Source organism: Delphinapterus leucas, chromosome 9 (genome assembly GCF_059928025.1).
Source record: "Delphinapterus leucas isolate spDelLeu-1000000601 "Yukka" chromosome 9, BTC_Dleu_Yukka2, whole genome shotgun sequence".
NCBI classification, from domain to species: Eukaryota; Metazoa; Chordata; class Mammalia; order Artiodactyla; family Monodontidae; genus Delphinapterus; species Delphinapterus leucas.
In genome coordinates this window covers 21,942,123-21,965,143 of record NC_143137.1, presented here as the reverse complement: position 1 = coordinate 21,965,143, position 23,021 = coordinate 21,942,123, and the positions used below count along the sequence as shown (strand labels likewise).

The window sequence follows — 23,021 nt, the reverse complement described above, 5'->3', positions numbered from 1 at the left end:
TTGTTAAAGAGGATAAAAGGAGAAAGTGGATAGTTTCAGAATTGAAGCAATAATAGCCTCTATCTATTAAGTATTTACTATGTGCCTGGCACCACGCTAATCACGTTACTTAATTTCATTTTATCCTTATAACAATCCTAGAAGGTTTACAGAGATCAAATAACTTGCCTATGATTACACACTCAGTGTGTAACAGAGTCAGAATTCAAATCGAATTTATCTATCTCCAAAACCTACATTACTTTCTATTCTATACAGTTTTCAAGTTGAAGGAAAACACAATCTATAGAATTTCTATTTTTTTCTGTGACTATACGGAAAATATATTTTCTGAGATGAGACAAGCAGAGGTGATTGATGTATAGATCTTCAGGTGATTGGTAAAATCCAGAATATCTGCAATGGGAAAATGCTGAAAGGAAGGCATGTGGAAAAGACTCTTATTACCACCTATGCCCTGGTATTTCACTTCTATTCATTGCACAGCAAAGACTTTGGATTGGCCATGGATTAAAAATTTTAGAGTTTCTAACAAAGACTAAAGAATAGAAAGGAGTTTTTTTTTAAGCAGGTAAATGATAGGTAAAACGTAAATCAACTACTAACAAAATTTTAAAAGTCCAAGTGTTGAGACTTCCATTGGAAGAATTCCATTTCTTTTCTCCAAGATGCAATCACAAGAGTTTATAACTAAGTTTTAACACCAACCAGCAAACCCTTTGAATTTAACAGAAAAGAAAGAAAGTTCTCCAAATGACAAATTTTTATAGACAAAATACTAACAACCATCGAGCAAAAGAGTCCATAGCCAGCAGACCAAAGGTTGAAACCTCTGGGCTAATTTGTAAGATCTGTTTTAAAAAGAAATTAACTACACAGTAAGGAGGGGTAAGAAAACCTCCCTATGCTTTCTGTCTTAGTAGAAGTGTTTTCTGTTGTTGTTGTTTTCTCCTATACTATATGTAACTTCTGTAATTTCAATATTGTTGTTTTATGTATTTTGATATTGTAAAATTGTATTTATTGTATTCTGTTAGAACCACTCCCTGGGGTGTGAGGCACCTGAGTTATCAGTTATCCAAGTGAACCTGGGGAAATGGGAGGAGCTAGTATTCACAATTGGGGAGAGCTTGATTCTTTAACCAATGAGTTCAGCATTTTGCTTCCAAAATTAAGTGGCGAAGTAATGGCATCCCTTAAAAAACAGAAACTTAGTGGGAAGTAAAATGGGGTTAGAATTTTGAAATATGGAGAGGTGCCTACTGGAAAAAACTGAAGAAGTATGGTGTATCCCAGGATGATGGCAGAAGCCATAGGGCTACATTAAGACTGGGCCCAGATACTGGTTTAGAATAAGGGTAAATAAAACTAGCTTTATTTACATAAGAGTACAGCCAGCTTAATTACTGGCTGGTGGACATAAGTCAAATCTAACCAGAGGGAAACAGACCAGGAAAGAAAGTGAAGCTAAAAGGGAATGGAATAAGAGAAACCTCATAAAGGGATAAAGGAGGTAACTAAAGGTTAAAGTTGGATGGCCTAATGCTCGAAGGAGAAATAGTGGAGGCCAGATAGGAAAGTGCCTTCCTACCCAGGAGCTTATGGATCCAGGGTGGCCGCAACTGCAGGTCCACCCAGGGCCAGAGGGAACAACCTGGGGTTCAGACCCAGCAATGGTGCCAACTTGAATCTACCTCGTGCTAGAGTTGAGTAGCCTGGTCTATCATCCAACACAGGTAAGACTGGGCAGGGGCTCCCAGAACCAACATTTAAAAAGGGAGTTGGGAGAGGGGCTAAGGGAAGACAGGTTAAGCCCCAAATGTAATGAATGATGACCAGGGATAACTATTTACTAGTGCTTTTACGATTTCTTGTAACTCTGTAACTTTCCCAATATTTGTTAACTTCTATCTGATTTTTCCTGTATTAGTAGTAAAAATTGTTTTTTCCTGTATTAGTAGTAAAAATTGTTTTTTCCTGTATTAGTAGTAAAAATTGTTTTTTCCTGTATTAGTAGTAAAAATTGTTTTTTCCTGTATCAGTAGTAAAAATTGTTTTTTCCTGTACTAGTAATAAAAATTGTTCAAAATGTAAGTGCAATGTGTGTGCTTATTTCAGTGAAAACTGGGTAACAGTTGTGAAAACTCTGCAGTGAATATGGGAAGAAAAGAACTCAGGTGGGAAAATGGGAAAAAGAAATCAAGTACAACAAACACTTGACATTCATAGGTTAGAAGATCTCAAACCCCCAATTTGTAAATACCACTGGCACTAGCAATTGGCTGTTCTTCACAGGCCTCCCCCACCCCACCCCACCCCCAAGACTGCATACAGGTCAAGCAGATTACAAGCCCTTCTCAAATGTGGATACACAGATGTTGGCTAAGCCACTCATTAGGCTGAGACATACTCTTAGACACTTGCCTCGTGTTACAGGACCCTTAAAAACAATATATTTTATGATGCCATGGATCTACTAAATAAAAAGTCCTTAGGATGCCCTGGAAAGAAACATTCAGGGAGAAGTAGACCATGATCCTTCATAGGAGACATCAGGTATATGAACCCTCACTAGTGGTGACACTGTTCCAACAGAAAGTCTGAGTTCCTTTTTGGGCTACCACTGTATACATCCAGTTTCTGTTTTACAATTAAATGTCCAGCATATTTTACTCAGAAACTTGGTTATAAAATTAATATTTCTGTAAGCAGTAACTCATTTTATAAATATACCATCATTTAATTCCAGAAAAGAAACAAATTCTTGAACCCCAAACATCTGTCCAAACATTTAAGAGCTCAAGTGGTAATGCACTCTTAATCATATCTCTTCCATTCTGTGTGTTATTACCTGCTGTAGAGTCATCATCAGGTAAACGAACAAGCGTGTAGCATATTCCTGGTTGATTATAAGGTAGGCTGGGGACTGGGATACAACACAGCACTTCATAGGAATCTGATGGTTCCACCTGCACTGTCACTTTCTCCAGTAGCTGGTCATTGAGAGTATTGGTACAGTCAAACTGAAAAGTCAGCAAATAGGAAAGTTATGAAGGAGAAGAACTGTTTGCAAGCAAGTTGTTCCTTCCCACCCATAACCCACGACTGAGTTCTGGAACCCTCTATACTTTCTAAACACCACGCATGTCTCCCCCTAAGATTTTTCCTGAGGCAACGAGGATAACCTTATTCTTGAGGTCTCTTTTGTTTATATTAACCAGTGTTTTCCTCCTTCCTGAGATTGAGTTCTACCAAACAAGATGGTAGAAGTCTGATAGCTGTCTGAGAACCAAACTGAAATCCAAGTTCTTGGAATGACACACTTATTTTACCCTGATATTAAATGATGATTATTTTTTCCACAGGTTATACTTTATGCTGTCCAACTTCTTCAGACATTTCAGTTTTATGTCTTTTTAAATTTAAATCATCAAAAGCTACCCATCACATCTCTACAGCTATGGAGTTAGGAAAGAAAACCAGATATGCTGCTAAATTTGCTTCTCTATAAAAGGAACGAGAATCATAAACTAAAAGGGGATTAATACTAAACCCCTTACTGGAGCCAGTTCTGGCGCTTATCTCACCTGGAACACAATATGATTGGTAAACATGTGCTTGATACAACGAACAAAATATTCTGTCTCTGCTTCTGTAAGTTGAACAGGCTCAGAAGACTTGAACAAGGGTCCTAGATTCATAAACTCAGGAATGACAGCCAGTTGTTCTATCAAGAAAAAAGGAAAGAAAAGGAGGAGGAAAGTAAGAAGACAGGGAAGACATTACTCTGGGTGTCTAAAATGTTTTAAGTTTCCATAGTCTTACTAATAGTCGAACACTCAACTAATGTGTCCCCAAGCTTTAGTGAAATAATCTTTTAAGAGTTTATACACTCAATTACTAAAAGCAACAAACAGACAGACAAACTTAATTCCTAATTTCATAGAATTTGAGTTCCCTGATACAGAGTAAGAAAAGCATTCTCTGTAAGCTGGCAACTGGAAATTGGAAAGTCCCACAGACTCCAGGTAGCACCCGCAACTGTAAGCTAGGACAATCAATATTCGGCCATACAACGATCTCCCGTACTGAGAATTAATCAAATTGAACAAAAGTAGTGGCCTTCATTATACTTACAATGCCTCGGGTGCTAGGCTACTGCTTCTACACATCAAATCATCATACCTTGGAAAATGTCTTGCCTGGAAGGAGCCAACTTCTCGGGCTTAGTAGCCATCAGTGTGATTTCTACAAAGACAAGTATGAGCAATCAAATGAGCTTCCCTCCTACTATCAAGCCAAACATGCAGACAGGAGATGAGGACAGAAACGTTAAGCAGATAAACATAAGGTGCTATTGCTGAATCATACCGGGAGGTTCTCTGTCATCTTTTTTGGAGGAACACTCAAAATGTATTTAGTGAACATATTTTATGAAATAATAAAGTAAGTCCTAAAAATACAAAATTTGCTTTAATGGACCGAAATGTTTTTTTTTAATTACTCTTAAAAGGAGGAACAGTTTATAAAACAAACCTCGTGATTCAAACAGGAAAAACTACTTATATAGTACCAACAAAAAAACCTGAAAATGTTGAAAGCATAAGCTCTTTCATTTTCGGTTCTAACCACTACACACTTTGTTCCTTTATTTTTTTAAGCCTCCAACAGAAAAATTAATTAAGAAGTTAACTAATATCGGAAAATAAAAATAAGAGGTGACAGCACAATTACTGCTCTGAAACACACGGTGACAACTAACTTCAAACACTGTAACACTTAGCATTAAAAAAAAAAAATTTCAATCTGAGTCACAATTCATATTCTTGCTTTCATGAGAAAACAAGGGAAAAAATTTTAAAACCCTAATTTAAAAAGAATCATCCAGGGGGCTTCCTTGGTGGCGCAGTGGTTTAGAGTCTGCCTGCCGATGCAGGGGACACGGGTTCATGCCCCGGTCTGGGAAAATCCCACATGCCGCGGAGTGGCTGGGCCCGTGAGCCATGGCTGCTGGGCCTGCGCGTCCAGAGCCTGTGCTCCGCAACGGGAGGGGCCACAACAGTGAGAGGCCCGCGTACCGGAAAAAAAAAAAAAAAAAAAAAGTATCATCCATCTTAGTTCTGTAAGATTAGAAGCAGTGACCATTAAAAGAAATATTAAAGAAAATATGCTAACAGTGTATTTTATTGGTGTAAAACTACTTATACATAGAAAAACTAACAGTGTTCCCCTTACCTGCTTTCTGTTCAAAGACAGCAGCCATAGCAAGAGGAATAGATTTCATATCAAAGGGCTTTTCTGAAGGCTCCAGTGTGTACTGGTGTAAGGCTTTCTCCATCCCTGGTACAGAGACTGTCAGACCTATGAAACAGAAAACTCTCAGCACTACTTCTTGCCAATCCTAGGACCCAGATAGGCCCAGATTTGTAATATTTATCTAAGCTTTCAAAGAAAACTATAACCACAGATTTTATAACCTAAATAATAAAAAATAAAGGCTCTTATAATTTCATCCAAGGAAGCATAGGAGCAGAGCATAGGAATTTTCAACAAAATAGAAGTATCTTCCAGAAAACAAAGCAGTGGAGACACATGGAAACGATGATAGCATAAGGGAAAAAAAGGTAAACCCATCCAAGAGGGAGCTCAAGGAGGATCAGGAAAAAGCAATATTCTTTGGGCTTTTACATACTTTAGGTCTCCCTAGAAATGGAAGTGCATTCAAAGACAGAAACCAAGCATTTTGCCTAGTGAAGCCAGTTTATATGCAAATCATCATGGATATGCTTCTCAGACACCATTTGTGGAACAAAAGTGTACTTGTCTCCATTCTTGGCTCTCACTGACCATTGAAGATATATGTAGCATTCAGCGCCATCTGCCTCTGCTGCAGCACGTTCAGATAGAAGGTAGCTCTATCCCGTACCTCATCATCAGTATCCATCATACACCTGTCCAGGGATACAGAAGATACATGTCATAGCACCGTAATGATTTCCAATAGCTTTACCACTATACCTAAAGGACACGATCCAGGCCATCTGATACTGCCTTTATAAAAGAGCTCAACAACAGCCAACGGTGGATCCTAAAATCTCCACAAATATCGGGTACTGTTCTCAATTGGTAAAGAAATGGTGTCATTATGAATCAGAAGCACTACATAAGTAGGCGTTAAAATAATTAGGAAGGACACAATAACATAAAATAGCAGTTTGGATTCTATTCTTGGATCTGCAACCACATGACCCTGGTAAAGACTTAGACTTCGAATATAATTTAAAAATGGTAATATTATACTTTCCAAGGATACTAAAAAGCATTCCGAATCCAGGCACTGATATCACTCAAATGGCAATTTATTTGATTTAAACCAGCCAGCCTTTGGCTTGTAATTTTTCTGCTTCAATTACAAGATGTAATCACAGAGTGTTTGCTAAAGCAAGTCTTTTCCTCATCAAATAGGGAGTCAAGGAGACCATGAAAAGCTGGTATTTTCAACTCTACATAGTGAATCTCTTTGAAGTTGGCCCCTGTTATACAAATTGAGGCACATGTATTTAAGTCACTTCCTCAAAATCATGCAAGAGAAATTAGAAGTCAAATTTTACATGTACTTAGCACATGCAAAATTACCAGAAGAATAAGAAAAATGCCATTTGCCCTGACTCCATCAGCTCTACTCTTAGGTCCTGCAATGCATTTTGATATGGTACAATGAGGAATTCTCTATTCAGCCACATGGCATTCTTATTTTAAAAAGGAAAGAAAAGAAAAGAAAAAGACATTCTTTTAATTACCTTTGTAAGAGTACTAGGATACTTGGGAGAAGATTCTCATTCTGAGCCCCAAATTTAGCCAAAGCACTCACAGCAGCTGTAATGGAGCATAAAACAAAACAACATGAATATTGGCTTCTCAGAGTCAAGCAGTCATCATTTAAAATAAAAAATTAGAGGAGTGTCCCCGTGTTCAGTTGGAATAAACTCTTATTGTTTTACTGTGAGTTTCTTGATCTTATTTCCTTGATCCATTTAAGCATAAATAGAAATCAGCAGGCCCAAGAGAGCTCTAAGTAAGAAAACCCGCCATGCATTGAGGAAAAAGGATCATATGTATTCCTTATATGAGCTATCTTCCAGTCCAGCTCCTTATATACCACACTGATTAATTAAGCTCTAATCTTAAACAACCAGCCCCACACATTAAAAAACAAAAACCAAAACCCAAAAAACTCTATTATTAAAAGTCACTGTATCAACAGAGGTTTACTGCTTACTTAACCTTTGTCAGGAGTTGTGCTAGATGCTGGAGGCAGAAAGACAGAAGACATCAAGGAGTTGTACTCCAGTGGGAAAGACAGGTAAGTAAAGAGGTAGTTAGAACATAGCACAGAAAGTCCATGGTAGGACTATATTCAGGGTACTATGTGAGTAGAGAAAGGAACGTAAGTCAGAATTGGAGAAGGAGGAGACAGACAAGGAGTTGACACTTATTACTTGAGCTAAAGTCTGAAGAACAAATACAGTTAGCCAGAGGGCAGGAAAAGAGCATTTGAGGGAGAGAGAATAAAAAGTACCAAGGCCCTCAGGCCAGACAAGAAAGTGTGGCAAGATCCTGGGACTGGACACAGCTAAGCAAGGCTGAAGCACTAGACCTGTGCTGGAGAGCAGGAGAAAAGTGAGAGACTAGAGACAAAACAAAATTCGGTTATGGTTCAACCTCAAGGCTATTATTAACGGGTGTTAACTACAGGATGAATCTGTGTGTTTGTAGCAGAGTGTACTACTCTAAATTTGTGAGATTTTATGTCTAATGACCACTTTGGTAGCAGAGTGTGGAGAATATACTGGATATGGGCGAGACTACAGGCAGTCAGACTAGTTGGGCAACTGAAATGGATGGGAGCCTAATGCAGCCCTCAGGAAATCTACGAAAAAAGACAATGAAGAAATGCATTTTGAGGAGACAGAATGGAAAGAACTTTGCCAAAGGATAGATGGGGGTTATAAAACAATAGGGTAAGGTTCTAGCCTTGCAACTGAGTGGATGATATAGGTGAGGATTTCTGTTTGGGATAATTTGAATTTCAAGCTGAATTTAAAGTGCCTTAGATAGCTAGACGTGCAAGTTCACGAAAGAGACTGCAATGCCACAGCATATCAGCAGAGCTCTGGAAATGATCACCAGAATGAATGTGTATGTTGAGAAGACAAACCCCTAAGGAAAACTAACGTTTTAAGGAACGGAACAGAAACTCTATAAATAAGACTGAGGAGTGATGGAAAGATGCAGGCTATTGTGGAAACCAAGGGAAGAGAGTTTCATGAAGTGTTTATGCCAACAGTACATCAAATTGACTGAGGTGAACAAGGGTAAGAACATTAAAGTGTCTAACTTGATTTTCCAACTAGCTTATAAGTAATTACCAAAAAAAATAGCTTCAGAAGATTTTTAAGGGAGAGAGCAAGATTATAGTGAGTTGAAGAGAAAATGGAGAATAAGTTCATAGGGGCAGCTAGTAATAGCTCCTACAAGGTTACATAACAGGGAAGTATGGTCAGTAGCTAGTGAGAGACATTGGATCAAAGGAAGGCTTATAGTTTTAACAGGGGAGATTTGTACCAGTTCACATGCTAAGGGGAGGAGGAAGTAAAAAAACCCTAAGACCTGTTTAAAAAGTCACTTAAAAACTACAGAGGGCTTCCCAGGTGGCGCAGTGGTTGAGAGTCCGTCTGCCAATGCAGGGGACACGGGTTCGTGCCCCAGTCCAGGAGGATCCCACATGCCGCGGAGCGGCTGGGCCCGTGAGCCATGGCCGCTGAGCCTGCGTGTCCGGAGCCTGTGCTCCGCAACGGGAGAGGCCACAGCAGTGAGAGGCCCGCATACCACAAAAAAATAAAATAAAATAAAACTACAGAGGCAGAAAGACACACAAATTTCACAGACATTCATACTTATGGCCATAACTCGGAAAAAATGGATGACGCCATCATAATCTTCTGTCATACCGAAAGTCAAGGGTTATTTGTCTCTGATACAGGCAGAAATCAGGATGGAAATTGGAATACAAAGAAATAGCTGTACATCTGGGGCTTAAGTGTGCTCCAAGATCCCACCATCAAATAGACGTTGCAACTTCATTTTCCAATTTCATTACCACCCCCTTGAGTTAATAAGCATTTCACAAGATCAGCAGTTACACCACTATTAGTGTTGCAATGACTCACCAGCTCTGACAGCCTCATTCTCCAGTACCACCCTATTAAAAATAAAGCGGATATACTTGGAGGGGACAGGCGTTCTGGGGCCCTCTTTGCCCAACAAATGTAGAATCTTAGTAGCCAGAACAGTGTGTTCACAGTCCTCGATGAATTCACAAAGGTGGGCTAGACCTGCCTCTTTACTCTCAGGGTTCTCTTCCACAATGCTGATTATGCAGTCCACAATGGCTCGCTTATATTCAAAGCCTCCCTGGCAAAAGAGAAAACTGCCATTCATTCTGAGGATACTTTTTGGAGAAATGCTTATACTCCAAGGCTCATGCTATAACATTCAGATTTCATTTCCCTTCCATTATGAAAAAAACAAAAGCGTTTTTTTCCTCCAAGTGGGAAAGCCAAAGCAATAGCATGTCTAGTAATAAGACAGAAAACAGAATTAGGCACACTATTTGAGATGCATACTGAGATGATAAAGCTGCTTTAAATACTATGGCGTAAGAATTTAAGAGAGCAACTTCACATGATTAAAAAGTAGTGCACCTACGTCATCTCGGAGCATGTTGGAGAGGAAAGTCATCATGACGCTGTGCTTTCGAGGGTATTTCTGACAGAGCGCGCTAATTGCCTGTACAACCACCACCTGTAGAAAAACAAACAAAAAGGACATGCACCTTTATAATGACTGTACAACTACCACCTAGAGGAAAACACAGAAAGGACGTTCATCTTTATAACTTTAGCTACTTATTTACTGTAAGCTAAGAAGGCACTATAGTTATCTAAAATAACAATAATGGTTCTTCATGAAAGATAAGCAAAAGAGACCTCAGAGGAAAATAAAAAGCAATGTAAAAATGAAGTGTATTCAAGAGACCCCAGGGCTTCCCTGGTGGCGCAGTGATTGAGAGCCCACCTGCCAATGCAGGGGACGTGGGTTCGAGCCCTGGTCCAGGAAGATCCCACATGCCGCGGAGCAGCTGGGCCTGTGCACCACAGCTGCTGAGCCTGCGCTCTGGAGCCCGCGAGCCACAACTACTGAGCCCACGTGCCACAACTATGGAAGCCCGCGTGCCTAAAGCCCGTGCTTCGCAACAAGAGAGGCCACCGCAATGAGAGGCCTGCACACCACAACGAAGAGTAGCCCCTGCTTGCTGCAACTAGAGAAAGCCCACGAGCAAGCAATGAAGACCGAGTGCAGCCAAAAATAAATAAATAAAATTAATTAATTAAAAAAAAAAGACCCCACCCCTTTACTCCAAGCAAATGAGCTTTGAGCATATTTTAAAATTTTACATTTAAAATTTTCACATACAAATTTTAAAGTGAACAGTAAAGATAAAAAGCTTAAAGACTCATTTCCATAGAAGAAATAGAGAAAGTTACCAAAGAACTATTTCACAAAATGGTTTCTAGGAAATTTTTACCACAACTTTAAAGACCAGTGTCAAGAAGTAAAAAAAGTGTGAAATTTTACCCTACTTGCAAGCTAACAGGTTAGACTGCTACAATTTCATGGTTGCTAGAAGAATACACAAGAATCCTGGATCAGAGATGAAAGACAGTTATTTAATGACAGCAGAAGCAGTAGCCAGGATATCAGCATTTGGGGGTCAGTTTCCTAAGCCCCAGTTACCATAGGACAATGCAAAAAGGGCCGGATAATACTTGAGCCCACAGTAGGCTGCATTACAGGAGATTCTGAGATATGGAACTTGAATATTTTACAGTGGGCAGTAAGCATGCCAGTCCTCTATTCAGAAGGGAAACATTACCTTTATTATACTAGGCAATGAGCATGTTTGCTTTTTGCTCTAGAGGCAGGACTAGCTGTATCTTCTAGGGCTGTATGGAAACCGGCCATTTACTACTTTTAGGGAGATGCTGTATCTTTTGAGACTGGAAGAGATCTTGCACTACACAAAGGGAACAAAACTGGTACAGTAGGAAACAAAGGGCAGTTAGTGCCTAATTTGCAGGGTGTGCAGAAATGCAAGAAATTTATGGAAGACGGGAGAACTGTCTGCCAACCAGATAGTCCCAAATCTATATATGTTGTTTCAGAACATAGAAAATGAAAGAAAACATCCACAATCTTTTATGAAGCATTGATATATAAACCTAATAAAGATGGTATACATACAAAAAGAAAAATTACAGATGGAAATCATTTATGAACATTGATGCAAAAATTCTAAGTGATACATTAGCTAACAGACTCCAACACTACAGTAAGAAAAGAATATGCCATGATGAAATGAAATTTATACTAAGAATGCAAGAATGATTCAACATTAGAAAATTAATATCATTCATCAATATTAATGAGTCTGAGGAGAAAAATCATGACTATATCCATAGATGCTGAAAAACCTTTGATAAAATCCAAGTCATTCCTAATAAAAATTCTTAAAAAAATAAAACAGGAATGGACAGACACTTCCATTTTACACACACACACACACACACACACAAACACACACACACACACACACCCCTCAATCGTACTGCCAGCATATTACTTAATAGGGAACCCCAAGAGTCATTTACTTTAAGGTCAGAAACAAAACAAGGATGCTACTGTCTCAACTGTTATTTGACATTATTCCAGCACTATTAGCCAATGCAATTAGACAGGAGAAAACAATTAGAGGAATAAGAATTAGAAACTAAAAGACAAAACTATCTTTATTTACAGATGATATAACAGTATAGCATGGAAACCCTAGAGAATTTATGATAAAACTAACTCAATAAAATAATTCAGCAAGGTACCAGGCTGTAAAGTTAAAATGCAAAGATAATACTATTCATATACACAAATAATAACTAGTTAGAAAACACAATGAGTAAAAAAAGATTTATAACAGAAACAATAAAGAACATAAAAGAATTTTTAAAATATTCAAATCTAATATAAAAAATACTATAAAATATTCATGAAAGGCACAAAAGTAGACTTGAACAAATTAAGAAATATCCCTTTTCTTCATTAGGATATCTCAACATCATTATTTGTTCTCCCCTAAGAAAACTTATAAATTTAACGTGATCCCAATAAAAATGCCAATGAGGATTTTTTGTTTGTTCATTTTGTTTTTTTAGCCACACCATGCAGCATGTGGAATCTTAGTTCCCCAACCAGGGATCAAACCCACACCCACTACAGTAGAAGCAAAGAGTCTTAACTACTGGACTGCCAGGAAGTCCTGAGATTTTTTTTAAATGAAGCTAGACAAGTTAATACTAAAATTCATAAGGAAATATAAACATGTAAGAACAGCTAGGGAAACAATGAAAATAAAGAGCTATGAGAGGAGACTAACAGATATTCAAACATCCTTACAAAGCTTCTATATTTAAAATAGTGTGTAGTACTGGTGCATGAATAGGTAAAGAGAACAAAAGAACAGAATAGAAAGCCCCCAAATAGACCCAAGTACATATGGAACTTTAGTATATGATAAAGGTAATATCTCAAATACTGGGCAAAGACAGACCTTTAAATAAAATTTTGGGGGGCAACTGGATAGTCACTGGAAAAGGATAAGATTAGATCCACTTCTCATTTTACATACAATAATAAAATCCAATGGATCAGAGATTTAAATGTAAAACATGAAACTATACATATACTAGAAGAAAACATGGGTGAATTCTTACACCCATTCAGATTCTATAGTCTGAAGGGAAAGGCTTTCTAACTATTACTCAAAGGCCCAATGTAATAAAAGAAAAGATCGACAAAAGAAGATGTGGCACATATATACAATGGAATATTACTCAGCCATAAAAAGAAACGAAACTGAGTTATCTGTAGTGAGGTGGATGGACCTAGAGACTGTCATACAGAGTGAAGTAAGTCAGAAAGAGAAAAATAAATACTGTATGCTAACACATATATATGGAATCTAAAAAAGAAAAGTGGTCATGATGAACCTAGGGGCAGGACAGGAAAAGATGTAGACCTACTAGAGAATGGACTTGAGGACACAGGGAGGGGGAAGGGTAAGCTGGGACAAAGTGAGAGAGTGGCATGGATATATATACACTACCAAATGTAAAACCGATAGCTAGTGGGAAGCAGCCACATAGCACAGGGAGATCAACTTGGTGCTTTGTGACCACCTAGAGGGGTGGGATAGGGAGGGAGACACAAGAGGGAAGAGATATGGGGATATATGTGTATATATATAGCTGATTCACTTTGTTATAAAGCAGAAACTAACACAACATTGTAAAGCAATTATACTCCAATAAAGATGTTAAAAAAAAAAAGATCAACAAATTTGACTACATAAAAATTAAAAACTTGTGCATGACAAAAGACATCATAAGGAAAGTCAAATGACAAACTGGGAGAAAACCATAACACATTTCACAGATGAAGAAAAAATATCCCTAATATACAAAAAACTTTAACTGAGGAAACAAAAGACCAAAAATCTTATAGAAAATGGGAAAAAGATGTGAGCAGACAATATTAAAAAAGAGATATTAAATGATCTTTAAAAATATGCAAAAATGTTTACCTTCCCTCATCGTAAGACAAATTCAAATTAAAACTACACTGAGATACCCTTTCTCACCCAACTGATTAGAAAAACTTCAAAATACAACATATGTACTCTATTGGTAAGGCTATGGGGCAACTGGCAGTCTTTCACACTCCTGGTAGAATTTAACATTCTCTACAAAACTACATATTTATTTACCTTTCAATCTAGTATATGAACTTCTAGGAATTTACCCTGAGGACACACCTCCAAAATTTCAAGAAAACACATGCAGAAAGTTATCCACTGCAGCATTATTTGTAATCACAAAATACTGCAGACTATTTAAACATCCAAGCATACGAGATTCATTCAATAAACTATATTACAAAATGACCTTCATAACCTCCCAAGGTTTCCCAAAGATTCAAAATGTCTACTTGAATATACAGGCTACATTTGTTTTTTAAAAGTAGATAAATACAAGAAGAGAGTAAACAGAGTCAGCTATACCTCTTGACTGAGAATTAAATAAAAATGAAGGAATAATATCTTTTTACTTTAATTCTTCTAACTGAAATTTATTGCTATTTTGATTATCTCTGACACATTCTCACCAGTTCTCTTCAACACTGTATTGGAAGTCCCAGTCATTTTAATAAGGCAAGAAAAAGAAAGGAAAGGTATTTGGATTGGAAATGAAGTAAAAATGTTTCCATTCATAGATAACATGACTATTTATATGGACAATCCTAAGGAATGCATATAACAACTACTAGAACCAATAAGGGGACTCAGCAAGGATACCGAATTATGGGAGAGTTAAAAAACAAAAAAGAATTTTTTTTTTTTTTTTTGCGGTACGCGGGCCTCTCACTTTTGTGGCCTCTCCCGTTGTGGAGCACAGGCTCCGGACGCGCAGGCTCAGCAGCCGTGGCTCATGGGCCTAGCCGCTCCGTGGCATGTGGGATCTTCCTGGACCAGGGCATGAACCCGTGTCCCCTGCATGAGCAGGCAGACTCTCAACCACTGCGCCACCAGGGAAGCCCCTAAAAAGTATTTTTAATATACTAGTAGCAAACAATGAAATAGAAATGTTAATAAAATGGAATTTAAAAAGCATAAAATATTTATACATAAATTTAACAAAAGACGTGCAAGACCTCTAGAATAAATGCTATAAAACACTGCTCAGGGAAAACAAAGAAAACCTAAATAAAGGGAGAGGTACACCATATTCATAAACTGGAAGAATAAATAATATTAAGCTATCAATTCTCCTCAAATTGATTATAGATTCAACACAACCCCAATCACAATCCTAGAAGGCTTTGTCTTACAGAAATTATAAGCTGGTTCTAAATTGTATATGGAAATAGGAACTAGAATATTAAAAAAAAGAAGGACAAAGTTGGAAGACCACACATTTAAGAGGTACCATAAAGCTACATTAATCGATACAGTGAGGTACTGGCATAGGATTGACAAATAGTTCGATAGAATGTGATATGGATCCCAGAAATACACCTACAATTATATGGTTATCTGCTTTTTAGACAAAGATGCCAAGGCACACCAATGGGGAAAGAGAAGTGTTTTAAACAAATTATGCTAGAATGAGTGGAAATCAGTATGGAAAAAAACTGAACTTATCACACACAAATATTAATTCAAGTTGGATCATAGACCAAAATGTAAAAGCTAAACTGTAAAACATTTACAATAAAACATAGGAAAATATCTTTAAGACTTGGAAATAGACAAAAGATTTTTAGGACACAGGAAGCAATAACTGTGAAGGAAAAAAATTAATAAATTAGACTTCATAAAAATTTAAAACTTCTGCTCATCAAAAGACACTGTTAAGAAACGAAATAGGGAACTGAAACAAGATGGCGGAGTAGAAGGACGTGTTCTTACTGCCTCTTGTGAGAACACCAGAATCACAACTAGCTGCTGGACAATCACTGACAGGAAGACCCTGGAACTCACCAGAAAAGATACCCCACATCCAAAGACAAAGGAGAAGCCACAATGAGACGGGAGGAGGGGTGCAATCACAGTAAAATCAAATCCCATAACTGCTGGGTGGGTGACTCACAGACTGGAGAACACTTAAACCACAGAAGTCCACCAACTGGAGTGAAGGTTCTGAGCCCCATGTCAGGCTTCCCAACCTGGGGTTCCGGCAACGGGACGAGGAATTCCTAGAGAATCAGACTTTGAAAGCTAGTGGGATTTGACTGCAGGACTTTGACAGGACTGGGGGAACCAGAGACTTCACTCTTGGAGGGCACACACAAAGTAGTGTGTGCAACGGGACCCAGGGGAAGGAGCAGTGACCCCAGGGGAGACTGAACCAGACCTGCCTGCTAGTGTTGTAGGGTCTCCTGTAGAGGAGGTGGGTGCTGTAGATAACCATGGGGACAAGGACACTGGCAGCAGAAGTTCTGGGAGTACTCCTTGGCGTGAGCCCTCCCAGAGTCTGCCATTAGCCTCACCAAAGAGCCCAGGTAGGCTCCAGTGTTGGGTGGCTTCAGGCAAAACAAACAACAGGGAGGGAACCCAGCCCCACCCCTCAACAGTCAAGAGGATTAAAGTTTTACTGAGCTCTGCCCAACAGAGAAACAGTCAGCTCTCCCCACCACCAGTCCCTCCCATCAGGAAACTAGCACAAGCCTCTTAGATAGCCTCATCTACCACAGGGCAGACAGCAGAAGCAAGAAGAACTACAATCCTGCAGCCTCTGGAACAAAAACCACATTCACAGAAAAATACACAAGATGAAAAGGCAGAGCGCTATGTACCAGATGAAGGGACAAGATAAAACCCAAGAAAAACAACTAAATTAAGTGGAGATAGGCAACCTTCCAGAAAAAGAATTCAGAATAATGATAGTGAAGATGATCCAGGTCCTCGGAAAAACAGTGGAGGCAAAGATTGAGAAGATGCAAGAAATGTTTAACAAAGACCTAGAAGAATTAAAGAACAAACAAACAGAGATGAACAATACAATAACTGAAATGAAAACTACACAAGAAGGAGTCAATAACAGAATAACTGAGGCAGAAGAATGGATAAGTGACCTGGAAGACAGAATGGTGGAATTCACTGCTGCAAAACAGAATAAAGAAAAAAGAATTAAAAGAAATGAAGACAGCCTAAGAGACCTCTGGGACAACATTAAACGCAACAACATTCGCATTATAGGGGTCCCAGAAAGAGAAGAGAGAAAGGACCAGAGAAAATATTTGAAGAGATAATAGTTGAAAACTTCCCTAACATGGGAAAGGAAATAGCCACCCAAGTCCAGAAAGCACAGAGAGTCCCATATAGGATAAACCCAAGGAGAAACACGCTGAGGCACATAGTAATCAAATTGGCAAAAATTACAGACAAAGAAAAATTACTGAAAGCAGCAAGGGAAAAACGACAAATAACATACAAGGGAACTCCCATAAGGTTAACAGCTGATTTCTCAGCAGAAACTCTACAAGCCAGAAGGGAGTGGCATGATAAACTTAAAGTGATGAAAGGGAACAACCAACAACCAAGATTACTCTACCCAGCAAGGATCTCATTCAGATTCGGTGGAGAAATTAAAACGTTTACAGATAAGCAAAAGCTGAGAGAATTCAGCACCACCAAACCAGCTCTACAACAAATGCTAAAGGAACTTCTCTAAGTGGGAAACAAAAGAGGAGAAAAGGACCTACAAAAACAAACCCAAAACAATTAAGAAAATGGTCATAGGAACATACATATCAATAATTACCTTAAATGTGAATGGATTAAATGCTCCAACCAAAAGACAAAGGCTTGCTGAATGGATACAAAAACAAGACCCATATATATGCTGTCTACAAGAGACCACTTCAGACCTAGGGACACATACAGATTGAAAGTGAGGGGATGGAAAAAGATATTCCATGCAAATGGAAATCAAAAGAAAGCTGGAGTAGCAATACTCATATCAGATAAAAGACTTTAAGAATGTTACAAGAGACATGGAAGGACACAACATAATGATCAAGGGATCAATCCAAGAAGAAGATATAACAATTATAAATATACATGCACCCAACATAGGAGCACCTCAATACATAAGGCAACTGCTAACAGCTATAAAAGAGGGAATTGACAGTAACACAATAATAGTGGGGGACTTTAACACCTCACTTACACCAATGGACAGATCATCCAAAATGAAAATAAATAAGGAAACAGAAGCTTTAAGTGACACAACAGACAAGATAGATTTAATTGATATTTATAGGACATTCCATCCAAAAACAGCAGATTACACTTTCTTCTCAAGTGCACACAGAACGTTCTCCAGGATAGATCACATCCTGGGTCACAAATCAAGCCTCAGTAAATTTAAGAATATTGAAATCATATCAAGCATCTTTTCTGACCACAACGCTATGAGATTAGAAATGAATTACAGGGGAAAAAATGTAAAAAGCACACACACACAGAGGCTAAACAATACGTTACTAAATAACCAAGAGATCACTGAAGAAATCAGAGGAAATCAAAAAATACCTAGAGACAAATGACAATGGAAACACAATGATCCAAAACCTATGGGATGCAGCAAAAGCAGTTCTAAGAGGGAAGTTTATAGCTACACAAGCCTACCTCAAGAAACAAGAAAAATCTCAAAAAAGCAATCTAACCTTACACCTAAAGGAACGAGAGAAAGAAGAATAAACAAAACCCAAAGTTCGCAGAAGGAAAGAAATCATAAAGATCAGAGCAGAAATAAATGAAGTAGAAACAAAGAAAACAATAGCAAAGATCAATAAAACTAACAGCTGGTTGTTTGAGAAGATAAACAAAATAGATAAACCATTAGCCAGACTCATCAAGAAAAAGAGGGAGAGGACTGAAGTCAAAAAATTAGAAATGAAAAAGGAGAAGTTACAACAGACACCACAGAAACACAAAGCATCCTAAGAGACTACTACAAGCAACTCTATGCCAATAAAATGGACAACCTGGAAGAAATGGACAAATTCTTAGAAAGGTATAAACTTCCAAGACTGAACCAGGAAGAAATAGAAAATATGAAAAGACCACTCACAAGTAATGAAATTGAAACTGTGACTGAAAATCTTCCAACAAACAAAAGTCCTGGACCAGATGGCTTAACAGGTGAATTCTATCAAACATTTAGAGAAGAGCTAACACCCATCCTTCTCAAACTCTTCCAAAAACTTGCAGAGGAGGGAACACTCCCAAACTCATTCTGGGAGGCCACCATCACCCTGATACCAAAACCAGACAAAGATACTACAAAAAAAGAAAACTATAGACCAATATCACTGATGAATATAGATGCAAAAATCCTCAACAAAATATTAGCAAACAGAATCCAACAACACATTAAAAGGATCATACACCATGATCAAGTGGGATTTATCACAGGGATGCAAGGATTCTTAAATATACGCAAATCAATCAATGTGATACACCATATTAACAAATGAAGAATAAAAACCATATGATCATCTCAATAGATGCAGAAAAAGCTTTTGCCAAAATTCAACACCCATTTATGATAAAAACTCTCCAGAAAGGGCATAGAGGGAACCTACCTCAATATAATAAAGGCCATATATGACAAACCCACAGCAAACATCATTCTCAATGGTGAAACACTGAAAGCATTTCCTCTAAGATCAGGAACAAGACAAGGATGTCCACTCTCACCACTATTATTCAACATAGCTTTGGAAGTCCTAGCCACGGCAATCAGAGAAGAAAAAGAAATAAAAGGAATACAAATTGGAAAAGAAGAAGTAAAACTGTCGCTGTTTGCAGATGACATGATACTATACATAGAGAATCCTAAAAATGCCACCAGAAAACTACTAGAGCTAATCAATGAATTTGGTAAAGTTGCAGGATACAAAATTAATGCACAGAAATCTCTTGCATTCCTATACACTAATGATGAAAAATCTCAAAGAGGAATTAAGGAAACACTCTCACTTACCACTGCAACATAAAGAATAAAATACTTAGGAATAAACCTACCTAGAAAGACAGAAGACCTGTATGCAGAAAACTATAAGACACTGATGAAAGAAATGAAAGATGATACCAACAGATGGTGAGATATACCATGTTCTTGGATTGGAAGAATCAATATTGTGAAAATGACTATACTACCCAAACCAATCTACAGATTCAATGTAATCCCTATCAAATTACCAATGGCATTTTTCACATAACTAGAACAAAGTAATCTTAAAATTTGTATGGAGACACAAAAGACCCCGAATAGCCAAAGCAATCTTGAGGGGAAAAAACGGAGCTGGAGGAATCGGACTCCCTGACTTCAGACTATACTACAAAGCTACAGTAATCAAGACAACATGGTACTGGCACAAGAAAAGAAACACAGATCAATGGAACAAGATAGAAAGCCCAGAGATAAACCCATGCACCTATGGTCAACTAACCTATGACAAAGGAGGCAAGGATATACAATGGAGAAAAGACAGTCTCTTCAATAAGTGGTGCTGGGGAAACTGGACAGCTACATGTAAAAGAATGAAATTAGAACACTCCCTAACACCATGCACAAAAATAAACTCAAAATGGATTCGAGACCTAAATGTAAGACCGGATACTATAAAACTCTTAGAGGAAAGCATAGGAAGAACACTCTTTGACATAAATCACAGCAAGATCTTTTTGGATCTCCCTCCTAGGGTAATGGAAATAAAAACAAACAAATGGGACCTGATGAAACTTCAAAGCTTTTGCACAGCAAAGGAAACCATAAACAAGACGAATAAACAACCCTCAGAATGGGAGAAAATATTTGCAAATGAAGCAACGGACAAAGGATTAATCTCCAAAATATATAAACAGCTCATGCAGCTCAATATTAAAACAACAAACACTCAATCCAAAATGGGCAGAAGACCTAAATAGACCTTTCTCCAAAGGAGACATACACATGGCCAAGAAGCACATGAAAAGCTGCTCATCACTAATTATTAGAGAAATGCAAATCAAAACTACAATGAGATATCACCTCACACCAGTCAGAATGTGCATTATCAGAAAATCTACAAACAACAAATTCTGGAGAGGGTGTGGAGAAAAGGGAGCCCTCTTGCACTGTTGGTGGGAATGTAAATTGATACAGCCACTATGGAGAACAGTATGGAGGGTCCTTAGAAAACTAAAACTAGAATTACCATATGATCCAGCAATCCCACTACTGGGCATATACCCAGAGAAAACCATAATTCAAAAAGACACATGCACCCCAATGTTCATTGCAGCACTGTTTACAATAGCCAGGTTATGGAATCAACCTAAATGCCCATCTACAGAGGAATGGATAAAGAAGATGTGGTACATATATACAATGGAATACTACTCAGCCATAAAAAGGAATGAAATTGGGTCATTTGTTGAGCCGTGGATGGATCTAGAGAGTGTCATACAGAGTGAAGTAAGTCAGAAAGAGAAAAACAAATATCGTTTATTAACGCATATATGTGGAACCTAGAAAAATGGTACAGATGAACCAGTTTGCAGGGCAGAAATTAGAGAACAAACGTATGGACACCAAAGGGGGAAAGCCGTGGGGGGGTGGGGGTGTGTGTGATAAATTGGGCGATTGGGATTGACACGTATACACTGGTGTGTATAAAATTGATGACTAATAAAACCTGCTGTATTAAAAAAATGTGCCTTCTTGATAAAATGTTTAAAATAAAAAAAGAAAAAATTGTCTTGCGTAAAGAAATACTTATTTGAAGTTCACAATTAACTTCAGTTTTAATTATTTTCCTTTTTAAAGTTCAAAATATATTTTTATATTGTTAATTTTAAAACAGTATGCATAGTATGATTATATTTCTCTTAATTTTTTTCTGAATATATCTAGCTATTCATTTACCCAACTGCACATATACAGAGCTATATTTGGAATCATGTTTAACAAATATCATAAAGTTGTTCTAGGGTATTGAGATTGTGGATAATTTGTAGCTGTTTTTTAGGTGATTTATTTATATTCTTCATATATATGTCATGTACATCTCTATTTTTAATAAGAGTTATATTTTTAAAAAGCAAATAAAATTTATTGAAATTTAAAAAAAAAAAGAAATGAAATAGGGAAGCCAGAGACTGTGAGAAAACATGCTCATATTTAAACTCTTACCTTGAACTCATCTGAGATTTCAGACACAAAGGATGATATCTGCTTCATAAGCCTGTCCACACTGCTCTCACTTCCTGTTTTGAGGAGTGTAGTAATGGCCAGTGTAGCAATGCTTCTGTTTGAGTCTGTGATCAAGTTTTCTAAGTCCAGATTGCAGGCAGTAACAGCAGAGGGGTGCTTCATTGCCACCTGGCCAAAGGGCATGAAAAAAATTCAGCGAATTGCTATTGATAAAGACCAGAACTTTAAAAAATAAAAGAAGACGAAAATAGAAAATTTTTTTATATGGAATTTTATTTCCTTTATTTGTAACTTCTATTTGGGCCTCCCCTTATAATATGATCATCACCATTAATTATACAGTTGTGCAAAACCAGAATCAGGAATTTAAATGTTTCCCTTTTTTTTTCACAACTCACACACACACTGTATTTTCTTTTTACAAGAGATAAATAAACTGACACCAAGCATTGTAAATGGATGACCACAACAAAAGCAACAATGATTGCAATTACCAAACATGAAACACACTCATACTATGTCATAATATTGACATTCAGTCCAGGAATCCTCCACTGTAACAGCTCCTTTACTTTGCAGTGAAAATTGATTTGTATATTTTTTGCCTCTGAATCCTTGTGGGATTTTTTTTAATTATTCAAACAGAAAGTCACAAAAATTATAATCATCCTCTTCAGTTCACTCAGTCCCATGTAATTTTTTTTTCATCTTGATCTTGTTAGCACTTTTATGAATTCATCAGTTTTCCATTAGAGTTCTGAAAATGCTTATTCATTCAGTTCAGCAGTATAGTCAGTTACCAGAAACCTGTACTTGTCAGAGTCTTTTCCATGAATTCCTTGAAGATGAAACTCTTTTATAGGAACATGTCAGTGAAAGCATCAGAGTACACCCAGAACTGTCTGTAAATGACAAAAGACTTAAAAATGACCACGGTTGAGGCTTCCCTGGTGGCGCACTGGTTGAGAATCTGCCTGCTGATGCAGGGGACACGGGTTCGAGCCCTGGTCTGGGAAGATCCCACATGCCACGGAGCAACTAGGCCCGTGAGCCACAACTACCGATCCTGCGCGTCTGGAGCCTGTG

General features: G+C 37.8%; 1 protein-coding gene across 3 annotated transcripts in view; it reads right to left on the bottom strand.

The window, feature by feature from the left end:
* The window catches only part of COPG2 (coat protein complex I subunit gamma 2), a 129,597-nt gene that overhangs the window by 34,620 nt on the left and 71,956 nt on the right, over positions 1-23,021 (bottom strand). For all 3 annotated transcript variants that reach the window (XM_089917386.1, XM_089917387.1, XM_089917388.1), the window contains 9 exons: positions 21,915-22,103; positions 9,769-9,864; positions 9,231-9,474; positions 6,801-6,876; positions 5,848-5,951; positions 5,236-5,361; positions 4,186-4,248; positions 3,588-3,727; positions 2,852-3,023 (listed from right to left, as the gene is read on the bottom strand). In XM_089917386.1, coding sequence (XP_089773512.1) covers positions 2,852-3,023; positions 3,588-3,727; positions 4,186-4,248; positions 5,236-5,361; positions 5,848-5,951; positions 6,801-6,876; positions 9,231-9,474; positions 9,769-9,864; positions 21,915-22,103 — 1,210 coding nt within the window. The remainder of the gene's footprint in view (positions 1-2,851; positions 3,024-3,587; positions 3,728-4,185; positions 4,249-5,235; positions 5,362-5,847; positions 5,952-6,800; positions 6,877-9,230; positions 9,475-9,768; positions 9,865-21,914; positions 22,104-23,021) is intronic.